Genomic DNA, 12,500 nt, shown 5'->3' with positions numbered 1-12,500 from the left:
GCAAATATTTTTATGTGCTCCTTAGAGGATCGCCTGTTAAACGATTGTCCTTTGGCTTACCACCCACCTTTTTTTTATAGCAGTTATGTTGATGATACTTTTCTACTGTTTAGGAGCAAAGATCGTTCAGGTGAATTACTTGAATTTGCCAATAAAATGCACTCAAATAGAACATTTACATTAGAATATGAAAATGAAAATAAATTGCCATTCTTAGATATAATGGTTTCCAGACACGATTTTTAATACCACGGATTGTAGGAAGAAAACATTTATTGGTCTGGGCTCTAACTTGTATAATTCTAAGTAAAACTTTGTCTACCCTCTTCCACAGGACCTTTAGCTTAACATCGGACTGGAATAGCTTCCATAATGAAATTCTATATCTCCATCAATTTTTTATTAGTAACTGCTTTCCATCTAACCTTTCTTTTTTTTTCTTTTTTTAACAAACATTTTCATAAATTTTTAAACATGTTTTTTACCCAAAATTTGAGATACCAACAGTACCGAAGCTGTTGTCCTATGCAAGAGTCCCGCTAATCTATGATAAACGCTTTTACCAAGATTAAAGGCCCTATTCACTGAACGATTGTATGAACGATTGTCTAAACGACTGTCGGTATCTTTCGTAAAAACATTGTGTATGGGCTCGTCTGAATGCAAAAGTGGGTGGAGTTTCGTGTCTGAACGATCTCAGCGGAAATCTGTCACAACCAGGTTGCTGGCTTGCGATTTGTCTGTCATGCACAGGTCGTGCAATGTATATGTTTGTCTGCCGATATAACGCTGTCGCGCACGTCTCCTCTATAGATGGTGCCATGTCTTCCGGAGACAAAATCTTTGTTCAGACTGAAATCGGTGAGGAGATCGTTCATACTGTCTGAATAGTTTGTGTGTTTGTCGATAACGACAATCGTTCATACAATCGTTCAGTGTATGGGACCCCTTACGGGAAACAGTAAACAAATATATACTTACCGTTGTGTTGAAATTAATACCAAGCAAGCCAATGAGGATTAAGTCTTTATTCAAATATAAAGAGAGTCTTCACCCTCTGATGACCTCAGGGTTCATTTATTTATTCAATTATCCCTGATGTGACCTGGGGAAGTGCGTGAGCTCCACTCGTAGGCTGTTGAAGGTGAGATTAGACTCTCATCCTGGCGTGAGCTACCGAACAGGTATAAAATTAGCAAATCTATAATTTTCATGTATAAGAGACCATGCAATAAAATGTAAATATAATATAAATTACAAAGATTTTATAAAAATAATAGGCATGGCTCCGAATGTCAATCAACTGTTAATACTTGAATCACTTTATATTAAACGGCTAGTTCCCCAGTTTAATACTCAGATGTCGTCAACACCGCTGTACAGTCACTCATATAAGTTCAGGGATGTCCGGGTGTTTGAGAGAGATTTCCATTTCACCCCTTCCTGGATGACAGGTGTATGAGAGTGCGAAACTGGCCAAAATGTTCAATTACCTAACTCTGCCGTAGAAAGTTTCGGCGTGTGCCTGTCTTACGTCACTATGCAGACCCGTTGTCAAAAAAGGGGTTGGATGGATGCCTTCAGCACTACATGGTAAACTTTGTTCTTTTTAACGCTTTTTCCTTTTATACTTTTATTTATGTAAATAAATACTTTTACGATTTTTTTAAAACCTGAGTCTGTGTTCAACTTTTATTCTCTAAAATCTATTGCTACGTAAATCGGACAGATGGTCCTGAAACATCAGCAGAATAAAATACATTAAAAGGAAATAAAAGGAATTGTCTTTCACCCCAAAACTCACTGCTACTCATCTGGTTTAAAGCAACAGCCTGCAACTTTGATATATAATATATATATATATATATATATATATATATATATATATATATATATATATTATATATATATATATATATAAGTATTTACAAGCTACAGACGTCGAAAAATTAAAAGTGATAAATGGTTTGGTACTTAAGTGAATCGATCATTCGACAGTACAGCGGTTATGAACGTTGACTGGAAGTCGTTGATCGTACTGCCAAGTGTTCAAATCATTTAGGTGCCAGACCATTCATCACATAATTCTCCTCCGGTGATATTCTGATATTCCCGAAGTAGCACGAATTGGATATTGACCGATATTTATAAGTTAATGTTTGTATATAAAATGTCACGGTGGTGTGATAAAAATTGATTATTATATATCTATATATATATATATATATATATATATATATATATATATATATATATATATAGAGAGAGAGAGAGAGAGATGAGAGAGAGAGAGAGAGAGAGACGAGAGAGAGAGAGAGAGAGAGAGAGAGAGAGAGAATCTTCAGCAGAAAAGTACTTTGACCATATGAAACAGAGGCCGTGAACAATGTAGGAAATAAAAAATAGAAATGGTACCACATAAACTACAATTATCCAGATAAGGCCTCATTAGCTGAATTAATGAGAATATTCGTAATGATGGTTGTTCTGATTAAAGTATTAAATTTTATAATTAGATGGAAGCCCTTTGCGTCAATCATAAAGTTTTAATGAGATCCCGCACTGGAAGGTCAAAAGGAACTAGCAATCTGCTATTTTATTTTATGCTGACGTTATCGCTCTCTGTCAAACGTTCAGATTCATTCTGAACAAATTAACGTTCTTGTTTTCATTGCTCATCCCTATTTTGGCTGTGTTTCTTATTCAAGAATAATAATTAATAATGATAAGTCATTTCTTTCATAACTCATACAAGTGAACGTTATATTTTCGAATCTAAAATATTAAATTGCTAATTGCCAAAAAATTGCAGTTATTTACGTTAGCATATAGAATATGACACAAAAAACTACACGCCATTTCGAATCCATAGGTGCTACCAAAGGAATAACCAAGAGGTTGCTAACGAGCAGCATTTAAATACAAACTTCCATTATATTGAAAAAGTTATTGTACTTATAAATGGTGCCTTCTCAACGGGGCACTTAACATGCTTCGTGTATTTCGGTATTATTTACAGTCCAGTACCTGCTTGAATTAAGACATTAATCATCATTTTCATAAAACTGTAATAGTGAAAGTGTAAACGATTTCAAAACTGATGTCACTGCCATCTTCCGGTAGTTCGACGAATGTTGGGGAAGGTCTCTGTTAAGAGCACATCCAGCCAACACCATCCTTGCGTTGTAAAGGTAAATCTTTAGTCCGAATGGCAGCACAGCACTTACTAACTTACTCATAGTCATATACCAAGCAATATACCTAAATCGTGATACCAAAGGCAGTTCAGCAGTGTCTAGTTCGAAGTTACCGGGGATGGACAGGGGTTAAGCGTTAACGGTGTTGTTTTCAGGTCTCCCTACAGACTGTGGTTTGTGTTGGTGAAGAGTTTTTATTGGAAGTTTTATTAGTATTCAGATAAGGAATTAACATTTGAAGAATTTTTTTTAATGAGTTAGTTTTGTAAAATTATATTTTGTTACTCTATATACGGTACCTATTTTTTGTATCTGTCACCACGCCACCTTCACTTGACAAATATAAAGTACGTAGCATTAATATCTCTTATTTGACAAATAGAATAATGGTGTCCACTCTTTCAGATGAGTGGAGTCCGGTAAATTTATGCTTACTGCGGCCATACTGAATAAATCTGCATACTTTGAAAGACGACGTTGGTAATTATTTTATTTTTCGATCGGAATTTTATTACATTTGAACGAAACTCTGCAATCTTAACCTTCTCCCTTCAGGGGGCGGGCCCCCTTAAGGGGGAAGGATTTCCTATGGCCTATGGCCTACGGTAGACCCTGTCCACCGTAGGCCAAGAGGAAGCTTGCATCTTTTTATTTTTGTCCATTAGTAAGTGATAGTACTTTAGTATTTTGAGTTTTTTTCTGTTTAATTTTCTTTTGCGTGTTTTATTTTTTCTACTTATTTACGTGCTTTTATTTCTTTTAAGTTAAATCAGTAATTTGTGTCCTTGAAAATCTTAATCTAAATGCTATCACTTCTAAAGATAGTCTGTTCCACTCTATTCAACGGTTAAAAGTAATAAAAATCAAGTAACCTAGTTAAAATTCTTGTAAGCAGGTTGGAGTACAGAGTAATAACTTAAAACATTTTAATATGTAATAACCTTCTGAATCTCTAATAAACACTATTACAATCTGGCACTTTCCAAGACTTCCTTACCCCGAGTCGTCAACAGTTCTAATTCAAAGATTTATCGTAAATAAAACTGAACCACGATACATTTTCCTCTGAGCAATAACCAAGCTCAACAGATTAAGGTGGGCCAGTACTAACTTATACTCGAGCAAGCAAACAATCCAAGTTAGAAGACTGTTGAAACGATGCCAGACTTACTTTGCCAATCATATTTTTTGCAACTGCCACAGAAATCTTAAAGTCCTGTCGCAAACACTCAGTAAATTTCAACTAAAGTTTTTTTTTTCTTTTGATTTACATATCAGTTAAGTTTTCTTTACCTTTGAAATAAAAATAAAATTGACTATGGTATGTTTTTCTTTATATTTTATTTCATAGGTAAAGAAAACTTAACTGATATGTAAATCAAAAACTCTAGTTGAAATTTACTAGTCTTATTGCTTATAAGCTTCACAACATTCAACGCTTTGTATGAATCACGGATCTAGGAGTACAACGGATTAACTCTTATCGTATATTTTCATAATGATGCGAATTGAAAGTTACTCTTGAAATAGACTAGAATTTCTTTTCTAGGTAGGTTCCACAGACGGGATGAGTGTTTGCGACAGGACTTGAGGATTTCTGTGGCAGTTGCAAAAAATATGATTGGCAAAGTAAGTCTGGCATCGTTTCAACAGAGTCTTCTAACTTGGATTGTTTGCTTGCTCGAGTATAAGTTAGTACTGGCCCACCTTAATCTGTTGAGCTTGGTTATTGCTCAGAGGAAACTGTATCGTGGTTCAGTTTTATTTACGATAAATCTTTGAATTAGAACTGTCTACGACTCGGGGTAAGGAAGCCTTGGAAAGTGCCAGATTGTAATAGTGTTTATTAGAGATTTAGAAAGTTATTAAATATTAAAATGTTTTAAGTTATTACTCTGTACTTCAACCTGCTTAAATGTACCCTTGTGCTATTTCTTGTACCAAACTGAAAAATTGGAGGATTCCCTGAAATGGGTTAGATTTCTTATTTTAAAGCTATGGTCTTTATACCTTTTGATAGAAGGGGTCAGCTTCATCCTGCACTGGTACTTTTACCCGAATCCAGTTTATCCTTCCGAGCCAATGATTTCTTACCCTGGCTACACGCTTTTCTTGCAGATAAGCGCAACAAAGAAAGTTAAGTTTTGTCCAAAATTGTCAATGAAATCTTATCTAAAACTAAATTGCTATTTTGCAGAAGGCTTGCTGAGAAGTCTGTTTTCAGTCTGTAATTATGGCTTAAAAGCCAATTAGGAATTCGCTAAACATCATTTGGTAGCGTTTGTCTTACGTTTTCTAGAATAATAAACTAGCCAGTAATTAAAATGAACTAGCCATTAATTAATACAGTTATGCTGAAAGATGAAATCTGTGAAATCTTTGCAAGTTTTTTGCGTCATTTCGTGTAGTAAACAATGGTAATATCAAACAATCTGTTTCAACATTGTTTTATGTTGGGGATGAAAAAAATGCCACTGTTTTTTTCATCTGTCCATCCGCCTGTGGTGTTTTTTTATGGTAACACTGCGTCCCGGGCTTTAGATAGTTACGCTATGTGTAAGTTTTAGGTAAATAAAAGGATATCTTGGTGTACATTTGCAATTGAAAAGTGTTTTCATAATTTACTGTATGCGAATTACACCGTTAATATTCGACATAGGATATTATTATAATCGTTGAATGTAAGCTGAATGTAACTGTCTAAAGCCCGGGACGCAGTGTTACCATACAAAAACACCACAGGCGGATGGACAGATGGAAAAAAAACAGAGTATAGGTTGGCGGCCTTTTCCCTTAATAGGATAAGTATTACATGGACATGACGGAAGGTTCATCAGGGAGTTTTTTTCGCTCTTCAAATGTAAAGAATACCAATATACTGAGAGAAGCGGAATACTGTCTCATCCTTCAGATACTATTGACTTCATTCTATCACACATCGCTTTACCTGTAAGTGGTTAGTGCCATTGGTGGAACTCTACGTGGTGGACTGTAGGCATTACTTAAAGGTTCTTTGCAGCGCACCTACGGCTCCTAGCTGCAACTTCTTACTCCTGTTACTGCACCTTTGTTCATAGTCTTTTCTTTCAACCCTCTTGACAGATTTTTTCCAGTGCAACTGAGAGGTTTTCCTCCTTTCAAATCTTTTTATTGTCAATTTCCCTTTCAGCGCTGAGTGACCTACCAGAGGTCCCAGTAATTCGCTTTTGGCTTAAATTCTATATTCCTTTGCATAACTCTCGGTAAGAATTTTGATAGTAAACCTTAAGATTAAGCTCGTAGAAGAAAGTGTTTAATATGATTAACTTAAGACTATATTTTACTCCAGATATTAACTTTATCGACAACTGAGGTTACGAAACCATAAAGTGAATTTCCGACGTTGACTACTTACTGTGGCATATTGGAGTATTAGCGCATTGTTGTATTAGCGCATTGTTAAGTATTGAGTCAAACTAGCCAGGGAGCTCTGTAAGATAACTCATTCGAGGAACTGTTTTCTGGAGGTGGGAAACTATTTTATTTTTGCAGGCTTCGCATAGTCCAGGGAGGTCTTGGAAGGGCTGCTAATGGACTCCTGAAGGTAAAGGCTGATGAAGGAATTCCACTAGATTTTCAGAGTAGATAGTGTCTCAGATCTTGCAGACATCATCTGTACGTTTAATTTCATGGTGGATAGATAAGTATTATTTGGTAGCGATCAAAAGCGTAGATAGGTAACATATACATTGGAACGTAAGTGAGTACTCTCCCTCTCCCTCTCCCTCCCTCTGTGTGTGTGTGTGTGTGTAGTGGGGTTGGCGGTGATAGAGAACCGCACTATTAAGAGAAATTTCTTTTTTGACCTTGGTATCATTTTTAACTTCCCTCTTGATAACACGTGTGGGTTAATGGGAAAATTCCCAAGGCCACCTGTGGCTGTGGTCAAATGTGAGTGGCCCCCTGGCCCCTCCGCACAGATTACTTTCGGTCCCTCCCTCAGGCTTTGGTGATGAGTTCACGTAATGCATGATTGAAAACATGCTGAACCGTAAAAATGCTTTATGCTAGTGCCTAATGTTAATGAGGAAATTAAAAGGGTGGATATCACAGCAACAGTAATGTAATGCCTATCGTTTTCAACACAACTGTAGTCTTGATATTGATTTCATTGAGCAGCGTACATAGATCAATATTGAGATATTCTACCATAGACGCGATGTTAAAGGCTACTGGCTTTGGGTACTGAATATGACAGCAATTATGTTTAGAATAGATCTGCAGAACTGATGGCCAAATGCGGGAACCAATTCCTTAATTTGCCAGTATCTTGAATAAGACACTATAATTTTTTAATAACATATGTATGAAAACATTAGTGATTTCCTATATAAGGTAGTAGAAAAGAAGGCTTCAGTGAAAATGTTACTGAATAAGATAAAAGGCAATCAACTCTTGAATATTCAAAAGTCATTTAAACTTGCCTCGGGTAGTTTTCGCAGTTTATGAATCCAATACCTATTAATTTGTTTGATGAATAATTCTGGCTATTGAACGATATTGCTTACATTTAGAAGTAGTAAATTCTCAAAATACTATAGAGATAAGCAGATAGAGATGGACTGACAAAAGTTAGAAAATACAGATAACAAAAAGATAACCATGGGAAAATTTGCCTACCTTTTAGAGTAAGGAGTCTTGTTATCACCCTGAGGGGGGAAGTATGTATGGGAATATTCGTACATGGCGCGTTATTGTAATGTTACGTATTAGTCTTCCAACTGCCAGCAAGAAAGAAAGTGAGTGAACCTGCTGTTAGCAACCAAACTATCATCACATTCAAGAGTAAAAATTCCACAATATATTTTCTGTCATATTGTCTTCAAATCGATAGCGTTCGTGTGACCCTGCCCAGCTCTCTTCATTGAAAGTTGTTTAGGTTTTTGAAAGCTCTCGGTATCGTTGCTAATGTATCAAAGAGTTTAGGCTATTATATCTGTATAACATATTATGGTGGATTCAGCATTCACGGTAATGCGCCGCATGATTTTACTGAATGTTAAAAAAATAGCAGTAGTTCGTTTTGTGTCCTGCTTCATCGGGCTAAAAGGAGTTTCAGTCTTACGGTAACTAATTATTTCCTATTGATTTCTTCTAACCTTTGATACATTGAAATATAAATGGATGCAAAAAAGATTCAGGAGTGCGAGGTCTTGACAATGTATAGGGATAATGTGGTCAGGAACACATGAATGACTTTCCCAGTGATTAGTCCATGCCTGCCCTTTTCTTAAGGGCCAGTGTGATCAGGGTATTATTCATAAAATGGGCTAATTCAGCACTTTACTTTGAAATACTTTTGCCCGTCACTAATGTTTTTCTTTTCTTTACCTTTACAGTTACGGGGATTAGGGTGCTTCTAGTGAAAGAGCCATGTTATGCAAAATAGGCCTGTCCATAATAGGACTGTGTGCTCTATGTGTCTCTGTAGCCGAGGCCAAGGACTTCAACGTATATTGGAATGTGCCCACATTCATGTGCCATCAACGTGGAATCTACTTTGATGTCACCAAGTTCGGCATCATCCAGAATACCGATGACATTTTCCAAGGCGATAAGGTACTCAGAGTTCCCATTATACCTAATATCATTAATCCTCATTATTTTATTATGGCCAAAATGCATTACTCCTGTTTTCCTTTACCCGGTAATCTAGTAACAGCCCACTGATATTTAGAGGGAATGATATTTACCATATTAATGGCTGAATGGATTGCCTCTGTCTTTCTAGTTTATAAGCAGATGAATGTTATTTAAAGTACAGAAATTGTCAGCCTGTATTTCTCCTTTATCATGTCCCTGTTTCTTAAATATTCCAGAATTTCTTAATACTTTATTGGTAGCTAAAAATGATGTTTTGCTAGCAAGGCTATCCCATTTCATTGCTTTAGAGAGATCCCGTAATTGGTCCCTGTATATTTTAGAGATTTTATCACTTGAATGGGAGACCTCATTGGCAAGACCCTCTCATTTAATCCTCAGTGAATAATTACTCCATTTACTGATTGCATTTTGAAAATGAAAGTTATCTACTGATCAGTTTTTAAGCGCTTAGACAATTTCTTAAGTATAATTGCTAGATGACGAGAATTGCCTCATTAGCATAATAATTCATTTTCCCTAATTTTTCGGCCACACTGCACTTACGCAGTTTTGTATTTGATTTTTGGTGTGTATTTCATTACCTAATTATTACATTATTACTCTGTTCTCTTTATTCTAGTTTCTCATTTCCTTGCATTTTGATATCCAGGTCAATGAAAGCTAACTAAAGCAGTCGATTGTCTATACATCACGAATTGGTGAATCTTCAGTAAGAATAATCATAATAGTTATTGTATTTTTCCTTAAAAACTCGGCTCTCTTGAAGGTTTCGACTCACAAATTATATATATATATATATATATATATATATATATATATAATATATATGTATATATATATATTGTATATATATATATATGTATATATATATATATATATGTATATATATATGTATATATATATATATATATATATATATATAGTATATATATATATATATATATGTTTATATATATATATATATAGTAATATATATATAGATATGTATATATATATATATGTATATATATATATATATATATATATATATATATATATATATATATATATATGTATATATATATATATATATATAATATATATATATATAGTATATATATATATATATATATATATATATATATATATATATATATATATATATATATATATATATATATATATATATATATATATATATATATATATATATATATATATATATATATATATATATCTCCAAAACAGCTGTGGCCACAGCCGGAGGTATACATTCAATGAGGAGAAGGACATAAAGACTGATAAAAGGGTCAATTTATTCCCGACGTTTCGTAATGTCTTCATTACATTTTCGAGGGCTGTACAAAATAGATAGCATAAAATAAATTAAATAAAGCTAAGAATTTGAGATTTAAAAGTTGCACAATGATTACAAACTTAAAATATTAAAAATACTAAAACGACACCTTTAAACACAAAAAACGTAAACTAAACTGGACAAAAATTATTAAAATAAGTAAAAAAAATAAAAAAAATAAAAAGACCGAATGAAACAAAAAAAAATAATAAGACATATTCAAGTAAAGTAAAACTGGACCAACCTATTCAGCGGCAATGCCAAGACTGGAGATAAAAGGAAGAGACTAATAAAGGTGCAGTTGGTGCCAGCAGAGGTTTGACTATTCAACAAGGGGACGAGTCCGTTTAATCATTTGACAATCTTAGAATCGTTAATGATTAAACGACTCGTCCCCTTGTTGAATAGTTCAAACCTCTGCTGGCACACTGTACCTTTCTTAGTCTCTTCCTTTTATCTCCAGTCTTGGCATTGCCGCTGAATAGGTTGGTCCAGTTTTACATTTACTTGAATATGTCTTATTATTTTTTTTGTTTCATTCGGTTCTTTTTTTATTTTTTTTTATTTTTTTACTTATTTTAATCATTTTTGTCCAGTTTAGTTTACGTTTTTTTTGTTTTTAAAGGTGTCGTTTTAGTATTTTTAATATTTTATGTTTTGTAATCATTGTGCAACTTTTAAATCTCAAATTCTTAGCTTTATTGTTATTTATTTTATGCTATCTATTTTGTACAGCCCTCGAAAAATGTAATGAAGACATTACGAAACGTCGGAATAAATTGACCCTTTTATCAAGGCTTTATGTCCTTCTCCTCATTGATATATATATTATATATATATATATATATATATATATATATATATATATATATATATTATATATATATATATATATATATATATATATATAATACTCAATGTCACGACCAGCAAGAGAGAGTGAAATTCACAAAAAGATACATTGGATTATTTTACAGAAGAGCATATATTTTCGTTATTAATTACGTAATCATAGCTAAGTATGCATTATTCTTATTAACTGAAAGGCACTTCGTATATCAGGTCTAAAGTAAACATAATATTAACTGGAAAAACAATAATGTTTGAACAAAGTTCATAACGGCCCTATCTTTTCTTGCTTTCTCCCGCTCCAGGTGAACATTTGGTATCATCCGGGGAAGTTTCCCCACATGAACAACGGCATCCCTGTTGACGGAGGAATTCCCCAGAATGGCAGTCTCGAGGACCACGAAGCTACTTTCAGGAGCCAAGTAGCAACAATGCCAGAAGACTTCCATGGTAAATATTTCCCATTCGAATACAACGTTTGCAGTGGAAAGGTTGTCCGAAATGTGTGAGGAAATCGAGATTTTGGCGTAACTTTTGTGTCCATTACTGAGTCATTTTGCGATTCAAATTCCTGATTCTTTAAAAATGGTAAAGGGGAAGAAAGGGCTCTAATTTCAGGGAAAGCATTTGTGGCATTTTGACCATTCGTCTTACTAGCAGACATAACGCCCAGTAGGTGGGTGGGAGGGGGAAGCAGGATTAAACCCCCATTATAAACCATCGTAGGGGTCCCTACTATAACCCTGCCAAGTTTCATGCCCATTGGACCAGCCGTTTGGCCGTGATTGAATGACAGACGGACGGACAGACATAACGCCCAATATGTAGGAAGTGTGTCCTTCCTCGAGTTGAGTCAAGGAACCGGCTAAGATGACTTTAAATTTGGGTGTGGCCAGCCATAATTTTAGACGTCAGTTGCTTGCAGTGCCCACTCAGGTTAGTGGCCTCGCCGTAGAGAGGCGATTTTCTTAAACAACTCGTTAATTGTTTGTTTGTTTGTATGGTGTGTTTATGTTGCATGGAACCAGTGGTTATTCAGTAACGGGACCAACGTCTTTACGTGACTTCCGAACCACGTCGAGAGTGAGCTTCTATCACCAGAAATACACATCTCTCACACCTCAATGGAATGCCCGAGAAACGAAATCGCGGCCACCAAGGTGGCAGGCCAAGACCATACCGATCACGCCACTGAGGCGCTACAACTCGTTAATAATTATCCTCCTTTGTATATTTTTAGGTGTGGCCGTCCTTGACTTTGAGTATTACCTTCCCTCCCAGGCCAGAGCTCCCGTCGAGTACAGACAAGCGTCTAAGAAGTGGGTGGCGGAGCAATATCCCGAATGGACTGACGAAGAAATCGACATTGAATCCCAAAGAACATTCAATGAATCCATTAGGAATTTCATGGAGGTATGCTGCATAATATGTATCCACCCAATCACTACTATATATTAGCTTTCACGGGAGGAGCA

The 12,500-nt window shown here is 35.0% G+C and overlaps 1 protein-coding gene across 4 annotated transcripts in view; it reads left to right on the top strand.

Moving 5' to 3' along the window:
- Nucleotides 1–12,500, top strand: part of LOC135226437 (hyaluronidase-like) — a 37,397-nt gene that overhangs the window by 20,127 nt on the left and 4,770 nt on the right. Inside the window, exons 1-5 of one of the 4 annotated variants that reach the window (XM_064265995.1) lie at nucleotides 3,231–3,370; nucleotides 3,603–3,677; nucleotides 8,576–8,795; nucleotides 11,331–11,475; nucleotides 12,266–12,438. In XM_064265995.1, the coding sequence (XP_064122065.1) occupies nucleotides 8,610–8,795; nucleotides 11,331–11,475; nucleotides 12,266–12,438 (504 nt within the window). In that variant the 5' untranslated portion in view covers nucleotides 3,231–3,370; nucleotides 3,603–3,677; nucleotides 8,576–8,609. Of the gene's footprint in view, nucleotides 1–3,230; nucleotides 3,371–3,602; nucleotides 3,678–7,874; nucleotides 7,976–8,283; nucleotides 8,303–8,575; nucleotides 8,796–11,330; nucleotides 11,476–12,265; nucleotides 12,439–12,500 lie in introns of those variants that run through there. The other 3 variants (XM_064265996.1, XM_064265997.1, XM_064265998.1) reach the window with 3 other exon arrangements.

This window comes from Macrobrachium nipponense, chromosome 14, assembly GCF_015104395.2.
Source record: "Macrobrachium nipponense isolate FS-2020 chromosome 14, ASM1510439v2, whole genome shotgun sequence".
Taxonomy (NCBI): Eukaryota; Metazoa; Arthropoda; class Malacostraca; order Decapoda; family Palaemonidae; genus Macrobrachium; species Macrobrachium nipponense.
Note: the sequence above shows the minus strand (reverse complement) of the source record. Positions and strands in the feature narration are given on the sequence as shown.